General features: G+C 39.9%; 1 protein-coding gene across 2 annotated transcripts in view; it reads left to right on the top strand.

Annotated features, from left to right (window-relative positions):
• Positions 1-10436, top strand: part of AGO4 (argonaute RISC catalytic component 4) — a 64309-nt gene that overhangs the window by 15090 nt on the left and 38783 nt on the right. For both annotated transcript variants that reach the window (XM_011955336.1, XM_011955335.1), the window contains exons 3-11: positions 1569-1750; positions 1936-2072; positions 2179-2313; positions 3001-3088; positions 6883-7030; positions 7268-7387; positions 7513-7641; positions 7885-8018; positions 9406-9590. In XM_011955336.1, the coding sequence (XP_011810726.1) occupies positions 1569-1750; positions 1936-2072; positions 2179-2313; positions 3001-3088; positions 6883-7030; positions 7268-7387; positions 7513-7641; positions 7885-8018; positions 9406-9590 (1258 nt within the window). The remainder of the gene's footprint in view (positions 1-1568; positions 1751-1935; positions 2073-2178; positions 2314-3000; positions 3089-6882; positions 7031-7267; positions 7388-7512; positions 7642-7884; positions 8019-9405; positions 9591-10436) is intronic.

The raw sequence follows: 10436 nt of genomic DNA, 5'->3' as shown, positions 1-10436 counted from the left end.
CTTAATTTTTTTTTTTTTTTTTTTATAGTACAGATGGGGTTTCACCATGTTGTGCAGGCTGGTGTTAAACTCCTGACCCCAGGTGATCCACTGTCTCAGCCTCCCAAAGTGCTGGTATTACAGTCATGAGCCACTGCACCCGACCAGAGTTGTTTTTTATAGTGATGATAGATTTGTTATTCTGTCCATATTCTCTTGTCTCAGTTAACTGATAATTGAAAATGAGATGAGCATTAGGATTTAGGTGGATTGTGTCATCTTTACATAATTTCTAACATTAACCATGTGCTTTAACAAAGTACTACCTGAATCTGAACAACAGGGTTTTGTAAATTATAGAAAACTATATAATACTCACTTATGAAAATAGATTATAATAGCACAATACTTTTTTAAATGTTTATTTTTTTAAATTAGAAAAGTACTGTGTGAACATATGCTCATAATAAACTTATCCAGACAATCTAGAAATGCTGTGATTTACTGCCTCCCCGACTTATCTGCACCCTCACTTCCATTTTCCTTTTCAAAGGAAACTACTATAGTAGTTTGGTATGTATCTTTTTAGATATGTTATGTATATTAGCTATTTATACATATGTTGATGTGTAGTATTACTGTTTTGCATGTCATTCTGTGATTTACTTTTCATTTAATAATATGTCTGAAAGATCTTTCCATTTCTATACATTTATATCTACCTTATTTTTCAAATTTAAGTTTTTTATTGTTGTAAAATAATATATAATATAAAATTTACTATTTTTGGCTGTGTGTAGTGCTTCACCCAGCCAAAAATCCCAGTGCTGTGGGAGATCAAGGTGGGAGGATTGCTTGAGTCCAGTAGTTTGAGACCAGCCTGAGCAACACAGGGAGACCCATCTCTACAAAAAAAAAAAATTGTTTTAGTTAGCCAGGCCTGGTGGTGTGCACCTGTAGTTCCAGCTACTATGGAGGCTAATGTGGGAGGATCCCTTGAGCCCAGGACTTTGAGGCTAGAATTAGTTATTATTGCACCACTACACTCCAGCTTGGATGACAGAGCAGGACCCTGTCTCAAAAAAAAATTATGATTTTGTTACAGTTTAATTGCATTATGTACATTCACATTGTTGTGCATCCATCATCACTATCCATTTTCAGAACTTTTTCATCATTCCAAACAAAAACTCTGTACCTATTAAATAATAATTCCCTATACACTACTGTCTCTGGTCCCTGATAACCACTGTTCTACTTTCTGTCTCTTTAAATTTGACTATTCAATGTACTTCATAGAAATAGAATCATGAAATATTTGCCTTTTTGTACCTGGCTTGTTTTATTTAGCATAATGTTTTCAAGGTTCATCCATGTTGTAACCTCTACCTTGTTTTTTCACTACTGTATAATGTTACATATTAAATTATTCCCCTTCTCATCGACACTTAAGTTGTTTCCAATGTTATGCAATTATAAAAAATGTTAAAAGAAATATCCTTATGCATATATCATACTGCATATTCTTGGGATCTTTCCCACAGCCATTGTAAACATTTATGTTTGTATTCATTGTATTTTTTCCTTAGGTTGATATGGAGGTGACTCTTCCAGGCGAGGGTAAAGACCAAACCTTTAAAGTGTCTGTTCAGTGGGTGTCAGTTGTGAGCCTTCAGTTGCTTTTAGAAGCTTTGGCTGGGCACTTGAATGAAGTCCCAGATGACTCAGTACAAGCACTTGATGTTATCACAAGACATCTTCCCTCCATGAGGTTAGTACTTTGGTTTGGATTATTTTCCTACAAATGTCAAACGTTTTTGGTAGGTTGCACTGGAGCCATTGAAAAATGTCTACATAAGTCATAGTTCAAATTTGATTTCAGCTCCCAGAGTTGAGAGTGAAATGAAGAAACTTTCACATGTTTAATATGACACATGCAAACTCTTGTTTCTTCAGGTACACCCCAGTGGGCCGTTCCTTTTTCTCACCCCCTGAAGGTTACTACCACCCTCTGGGAGGGGGAAGGGAGGTCTGGTTTGGTTTTCATCAGTCTGTGAGACCTGCCATGTGGAATATGATGCTCAACATTGATGGTAGGATGGAACTCTCTTTATCCAATAACTCTTTGGGCTGGTTTTTGTTTGTTTGTTTTGGCCCTTCCTTTTTACCTGAAGTTAAGCATCCTTCTCTGTTTGTTAGTATCTGCAACGGCTTTCTACCGGGCTCAGCCTATCATTGAGTTCATGTGTGAGGTTTTAGACATTCAGAACATCAATGAACAGACCAAACCTCTAACAGACTCCCAGCGTGTCAAGTTTACCAAAGAAATCAGAGGTAAGTGTTTGCATTAATGTAGTCTTGGAGAAGCAGCTCAGCATGCTGCAAGGAGCCTGTGCTCTGGAGTCACACAGACCTGGGCTTCGGTCTCAGGCCAGTCAGTTCTATCAGTGGGACCTTGGTCAAGTTCCTTAACCACTGTGAACCTTAGTGTATTCATCTCTAAGGTAAAGATAATAATATATACCTTGTAGAGTTGTTGTGAGAATTAAATGCAATTAGGTTTATAAAGCTTTCTAGCATAGTACCTGTCACATATCAGGCACTCAGTAAATGCTACCCTTACCCACTTAAAAACTTCCATTTTAATAAAATAACATAAATTAATTTATTACCCTTCTGGAATTTCTTTTCTTCTTTACTTGTTATTAGTTAGCTTCCCTCACTAGAACATAAACTTCACGAAGCTGTCTCCAGACCTGAAAATAAGTGTCAGAACATAGTTGATGCTTAATAAATATTTATTGGATGAAATAATAAACTAAAGTAGATTGAGCATCTTAGGTCATCTGAGTTCTAATTTATTCTGCTTAGCTCAGGTTTTTTGCCTGTAATGATGAAATTGTCCCCATATTCTTGGAATTTTTATCCTGTACAATGTCATGACATTTTGAAGACAACATTTGAATCTGTTTTTGTCACTATGATTTTAATTAACTATTTTGCCTTTTAAAAAAATTTCAGGTCTCAAAGTTGAGGTGACCCACTGTGGACAGATGAAGCGAAAATACCGAGTTTGTAATGTGACTAGACGGCCAGCCAGTCATCAAACGTACGTTAACCATATCTAAAATCATACAGTTACATTTTTAGTAACGGAGCTACTGTAATCGTTTAAGAAATTGCTTATTGGCTGGGCGCAGTGGCTCACACCTGTAATCCCAGCACTTTGAGAGGCTGAGGTGGGTGGATCACAAGGTCAGGAGTTCAAGCCCAGCCTGGCCAAGATGGTGAACCCTCGTCTCTACTAAAAATACAAAAAAAATTGGCCGGGTGTGGTGGCAGGCACCTGTAATCCCAGATACTCGGGAAGCTGAGGCAGAGAATTGTTTGAACCTGGGAGGCAGAGGTTACAGTGAGCTGAGGTCATGTCACTGCACTCCAGCCTGGGCAACAGAACGAGACTGTGTCTCAGAAAAAAAAAAAAAAAGAAATTGGTTATCTTGGCCAGGCATGGTGGCTCACACCTGTTATCCCAGCACTTTGGGAGGCCAAGCCAGGCAGATCACCTGAGGTCAGGAGTTCAAGACCAGCCTGGCCAACATGGTGAAACCCCGTCTCTGCTAAAAACTACAAAATTAGCCAGGTTTGGTGGCAGGTGCCTGTAATCCCAGCTACTTGGGAAGCTGGGGCAGGAGAATCGCTTGAACCTGGGAGGTGGAATTTGCAGTGAGCCGAGATTACGCCATTGCACTCCAGCCTGGGTGACAGAGTGAAACTCCATCTCAAAAGAAAAAACGAAAGAAATTGGTTATCTCATAATGAAATTTTCAGGATCACCAGAATCTTTGCTTTTAACACGCAAGTTTTAAAACATTTTCTGAATATTTTTGGTAGAGATATTTATAAAACACATTCCTTGCCTTTAATTCAGTTTACCTCTTAAGTAGAATATGTTAAACATAGATTAACATTTATTTAATCTATGTTTTTATTTAATGATGCAGAGTCATTATAAGCTTTTTTTATTATATTATTGTCATTCTTTTTTTTTTCTTCTGAAGACAGGATCTCACTCTGTCGCCTCCTAGGCTCAAGTGAACCTCCCACCTCAGACTTCCAAGTAGTGGGATTACAGGCGTGCACCACCACACTCGCCTAATTTTTTTTGTAGAGGTGGGTTTCACTATGTTGCCCAGTCTGATCTTGAATTCCTGGGTTCAAATGGTTTGCCTGTCTTGGCCTCCCAAAGTGCTGGTACTACAGGTGTGAACCAGCATACCCAGCCTACTGTTGTAATTCTTAATACATGGCCCAAAAGATCTATTAAGGCCTAGATATCATATAAGGCTGTCAGGAGAAGACATATATATATATATAAATAAAATATATGAGAAGACATTTTATATATATATAAGTATCTTCTAAAAAAAATACACACACACGTATATATATAGTGCTTGGCACCATCATGGCCCACTGCAGCCACAACTTCCTGGGCTCAAGCGATCCCCCTACCTCAGCCTCCTGAGTATCTGGGACTACAGGCACGTGCCACCACACCTGGCTAATTTTTGTATTTTTAATAGGAATGGGGTCCCACTTTGTTGCCAGACTGGGAGAAGACATCTATTGCTTTGTGTTTTGTGTGGATGTCTCTCCCTCCCTTTGTAGGTAGCTGTCACTTCTTTTTTTTTTTTTTTGAGATGGAGTCTCGCTCTGTCGCCCGGGCTGGAGTGCAGTGGCCGGATCTCAGCTCACTGCAAGCTCCGCCTCCCGGGTTTACACCATTCTCCTGCCTCAGCCTCCTGAATAGCTGGGACTACAGGCGCCCGCCACCTCGCCCGGCTAGTTTCTTGTATTTTTTAGTAGAGACGGGGTTTCACCGTGTTAGCCAGGATGGTCTCGATCTCCTGACCTCGTGATCCGCCCGTCTCAGCCTCCCAAAGTGCTGGGATTACAGGCTTGAGCCACCGCGCCCAGCCGCTGTCACTTCTTATAGCTGTTGGTGTCTATGGCATCTTCCAGCAGCATACTCCCTTCCATTTCCCCAATCTCATTTTCCTAATCACCCAACACTTCTTGGTTTTTTTTGGCTTTTTTTTTTTTTTTTTTTTTGAGATGGAGTTTTGCTCTTGTTGCCCAGGTTGGAGTGCAGTGTCACAATCTCTGCTCTCTGCAACCTCCGCCTCCTGGATTCAAGTGATTCTCCTGCCTCAGCCTCCCGAGTAGCTGGGATTACAGGCACCTGCCACCATGCCCAGCTAATTTTTTGTATTTTTGGTAGAGACGGGGTTTCTCTATGTTGGCCAGGCTGGTCTTGAACTCCTGACCTCAGGCAATCCACCCGCCTTGGCCTCCCAAAGTGCCGGGATTAGAGGTATGAGCCACTGTGCCCGGCCCATCACCCAGCACTTCTAATCTACTGAAAACTGTGCCTGTGAGACCCTATATGTGAAAGTGCTTTAAAAATTATATCTATATCTTATTCTTGTAATCAAGATCATGTCTGACATAAACATAAATATTGGCTCTTCTAAATAAAGAGTTAAATATACAGTGTACACTTTACTACATTTACATTATTTTGGTTACTCAGAGCCCCCCCAACACACAATTTTTTTTGTTTATATTCTAGTCTGACTTTGTTTTAGATTCATGATTCTTAATTTTCAAACTTTAGTGCATATCAAAATCACCCAGAGAGCTTTGTCTAGATAGTTGAAATTTTCAGGTGGCTTCTGGATAAATAAAGTATATTATTTCAGTCTGATTTGAATAAATTCTTCAGTATGACCTCATGTACACACTACATGAATTTCTTAAGAGTAGTAAAGTGGTATTTCATGTATTATTTATATTATACCATTGACTTCTTTCTCAGAAAAAAAAAGTTGCCAAAACCTTATGAAGTCACTGTTGAGAATTGTAGCATTTTGTTCTTTTCATCATTTAATTATTTCACATAACCCTGTCAGAATAATTAGACCTATAGACGTATGTAATCTTTGCTGAAAGATTATAAGTCATATATTTAAATATCACATAGATGACCCTTACTGCACCATTACTTTGTAAGGCTGTGGCAGTTAAGAAAGCAAGATTAACGGGCTGGGCACGGTGACTCATGCCTCTAAATCCCAGCATTCTGGGAGGCCGAGGCAGGCAGATCACTAGAGGTCAGGAGTTCAAAACCAGCCTGGCCAACATGGTGAAACCCTGTCTCTACTAAAAATACAGAAATTAGCTGAGCATGGTGGCAGGCGCGGTGGCAGATGCCTGTAATCCCAGCTACTTGGGAGGCTGAGGCAGGAGAACCGCTTGAACCTGGGAGGCGGAGATTCCAGTGAACCAAGATGGTGCTACTGCACTCCAGCCTGGACAACAGAGGGAGTCTCTGTCTCAAAATAAAAAAAAGATTGACCTTTGTTTTTTAAGTGACTGATGAAGGTAGGAATTATTAGTGGGCTTTGTTTGTTTATTGTTTAGAAAAGAAAGAATTTGGCTGGGCACAGTGGCTCACGCCTGTAATCCCAGCACTTTGGGAGGCCGAGGTGGGTGGATCACTTGGGGTCAAGAGTTCGAGACCAGCCTGGACAATGTGGTGAAACCCCGTCTCTACTAAAAATACAAAAATTAGCTGGGCATGGTGGCACACGCCTGTAATCCCAGCTGCTTGGGAAGATGAGGCATGAGAATCCATTGAACCTGGGAGGTGGAGGTTGCAGTGAGCTGAGATCACGCCATGCACTCCAGCCTAGGGGACAGAGTAAGACTCTGTCTCAAAAAAAAAAAAAAAAACCCAAACAAACACAAACAAACAAACAAAAATAGAGAAAGAAAAAGAAAATAGAAGAAAAGAAAGAACTTGAAGAAGTATTCTAAAAAAGACATTCTCTCCTATAGTTTTCCTTTGCAGCTAGAAAACGGTCAAGCTATGGAATGTACAGTAGCTCAATATTTTAAGCAAAAGTATAGTCTGCAGCTGAAATACCCCCATCTTCCCTGTCTCCAAGTGGGACAAGAACAAAAGCATACATACTTGCCACTTGAGGTAAGTTAAATTTTCTTTTGCCAATTTGCTGATCTCTTGAATGAGTATATATTTTTAAGTAGAGTTCTAAACTAGTGGTGAAATTTAGTGTTAATTTCTAAAATATTTCTGGCAAATGATTTCACTATATAACCAAATTTTAATTTTTTTGGAAATGGAGGACGTAAGATACGGTTTGGCAAAGGTTTAAGATGTAGAACCCTTTACACAAACCAATCTCTCTTTGTCTCTTGGCAGGTCTGTAACATAGTGGCAGGACAGCGATGTATCAAGAAGCTCACAGACAATCAGACTTCCACAATGATCAAAGCTACAGCAAGATCTGCTCCTGACAGACAGGAAGAGATCAGTAGACTGGTCAGTAAGGCATGGTCTTCAAGATGAGCTAGCTTTGAGATAACAAGAAACAAAAGAATAGAAAACTCCTCCTGGGACACAGTTACTCTCTGGTTTTTATATATGCAGGCTTTCCTGTTCTTTAGGTGAAGAGCAACAGTATGGTGGGTGGACCTGATCCATACCTTAAAGAATTTGGTATTGTTGTCCACAATGAAATGACAGAGCTCACAGGCAGGGTACTTCCAGCACCAATGCTGCAATATGGAGGCCGGGTAAGCTTTTGATTTTATTCAGCAAGCTTCTTCCACAACCAGTCAAAAAGAGAATCATCCAAGGTTTTTCTACTCTGCCACTACTAAATTTACCCATAGTTTTATTCATTACTGCCTTTTGTATTCTGGCTCATACCTAATAGAATTTTGTTTATTCACTCATCAACAGTAAAATGGCCTTAGATTGTAATGTCTTTTCTCTTTTCTTTTGTTTCTTCTTCTTCTTTTTTTTTTTTTTCAAAGAATAAAACAGTAGCCACACCCAACCAGGGTGTCTGGGACATGCGAGGAAAGCAGTTTTATGCTGGCATTGAAATTAAAGTTTGGGCAGTTGCTTGTTTTGCACCTCAGAAACAATGTAGGGAAGATTTACTAAAGTGAGTATCTTCATATTTTCAGCTTAGTAATATCCCTTCCAGATATGAAAATACTGTCTTTATGTGAATGTGCTGTGTACACTGGCACTAAATCCCTGACTCCCATAGTGACACCATCTGGCTGTACGAAAAAGACCTTGTATTATAGTAATTTGCAAACTTGGGAATTACATTAAGAATCTGACTCAGCTTCCTTACATGTAGAGCAAAAATTTGTGAGTAACAAGGCGGAGGCAATGTTGGTTGGCAAATTCTTGAGTTCTTATTGAAGCTTCCTTTGGTATTAATTGTATCTTTTCAGCTAAAATTAAAAACTACCTTAGTTTTAATCATTAAAATTTACTAATAAGCTTGTTTTATCACAAGGTCTCTAGGTAAGAGTAGGTTCACATCTTATAGATGCAGCTATCTATATAAAAGTAGTAGTTAGTGGCCAGGCGCAGTGGCTCGCACCTGTGATCCCAGCACTTTGGGAGGCCGAGGTGGGCAGATCATGAGGTCAGGAGATCAAGACCATCCTGGCCAATGTGGTGAAACCCCGTCTCTACTAAAATACAAAAAATTAGCCAGGCATGGTGGTGTGCGCCTGTAGTCCCAGCTACTGGGGAGGCTGAGGCAGGGGAATCGCTTGAATCTAGGAGGCAGAGGTTGGAGATCTCGCCACTGCACTCCAGCCTGGAGACAGAGCAAGACTCCATCTCAAAAAAAACAGAAGAGTGAAAAAAATTTAAGAAAAGGGAACTAGAGTGAAAGAAAGGAATTCTACAAAATATTGGCAAATGCCCCAAAGAAATATTCTGAAAGCTTTATACATAGATTGAAGTAACTTCTTAAATCTAAAATTTAAAACTTCAAAGTGATTTTCGCTTTTTTTAAGTGATGATTTCTTTTGACATTTTTATTGAACCAAATCTGTTCCAAGTTTGAATGTAGTCCTAAATACACTGATTTTGTAACAGCATGTTTCTGTGTTCTCAGTTGAGCACAGGCTTACCCAGCTATTTCTGTACCAGGCTTACCAAAATGCATGTTACCTGAAATTTTGACCCTGCTTTTCTTCACTCCAGAATTATTGATTTGAATGTTTAAAAGATCTTTGAACAGCAGTGCTATTCTAGTTCAGCTAGGCATAATTATTTTAAAATTTCAATTGATAATCTGATAGCTTAGTAATACAGATTCTTTTCTGTTTAATTGCAAGTTAAATCACAAGTTTAATTGCAATTGCCAGTCCATTTTTGGCAACTAGTTAAAGATTTTTATTTATTTGTTCATTTCTAAATTTGGCTAAGAATTTACAAAACTGAAGGAAGTATTTCAGAGGAAAATGAATGCTAGAAATGTTCTCTGAAATGAAAAAACTGTGCTACTGGTTCTATTTTAACAGGAGTTTCACTGACCAACTGCGTAAAATCTCTAAGGATGCAGGAATGCCCATCCAGGGTCAGCCATGTTTCTGCAAGTATGCACAAGGTGCAGACAGTGTGGAGCCTATGTTTAAACATCTGAAAATGACTTATGTGGGCCTACAGCTAATAGTGGTTATCCTACCTGGAAAGACACCAGTATATGGTATGGATCCTTTTAATGCTGAATGAGGGATGATTTCAAGCAGTAGATACAACAGTTAGGATAAGCTAGGTTATGCTGCAGTCACAAACCTCAAACTTTCAGTGGTTCACAACAACAAAGATTTGTTTCTTGCTCCTGTTATGCGTCCACTGAAGGTAGACTGCCGCCTCTGCTCTGTGTCATCATGTCATCTCCACTTGGGGACCCAGCTTGGCAGAGCAGCTGCTATTTGGAGTGTTGCTGGCCACACATTCTTTTTTCTCTCTGCAACTCCTTGGCCACAACCAGCCATATGGCCTTACCCAACTTGCGTGGGAGCAGTGGGGATGGGGGTTGAGAATGTAGTGTGATACCACCATAGTCCTGGAAGCTGAGAGAACTGGAAATATTTGGTGAAAAGCACTTAGGAATATGAGAGTGAGGAAGAGTGCCACTTCCAGAAGAGGATTTGCTTAGTTTGTATCTATTATAAGAAGAATGATACAAAGTTATTTTGGCTATCATTTAAGTAAGGGATGTAGCAACTATTATTGTTGTTGAGACAAGATCTCAGCTCTGTCACCCAGGCTGGAGTGCAGTGTCATGATCACCGCTTATCTCAGCCTCAAAATCCCGGGCTCAAGTGATTCTCCCATCTCAGGCTCCCAAGTAGCTGGGAGTACAGGTGCCCACCACCACGCCTAGCTAATTTTTGTATTTTTTGTAGAGACAGGGTTTTATCATGTTGCCCAGGATGGTCTTGAACTCCTGGGCTCAAGCCATCCACCTGCCTTGGCTTCCCAAAGCGTTGGGATTACAGGCATGGGCCAGCACGCCCAGCCAGTTTTAAACTTTTTTTTTTTTTTT

Source organism: Colobus angolensis, unplaced genomic scaffold (assembly GCF_000951035.1).
Source record: "Colobus angolensis palliatus isolate OR3802 unplaced genomic scaffold, Cang.pa_1.0 Scaffold4, whole genome shotgun sequence".
NCBI lineage: Eukaryota > Metazoa > Chordata > Mammalia > Primates > Cercopithecidae > Colobus > Colobus angolensis.
This window is presented reverse-complemented; position numbering and strand designations above follow the sequence as displayed.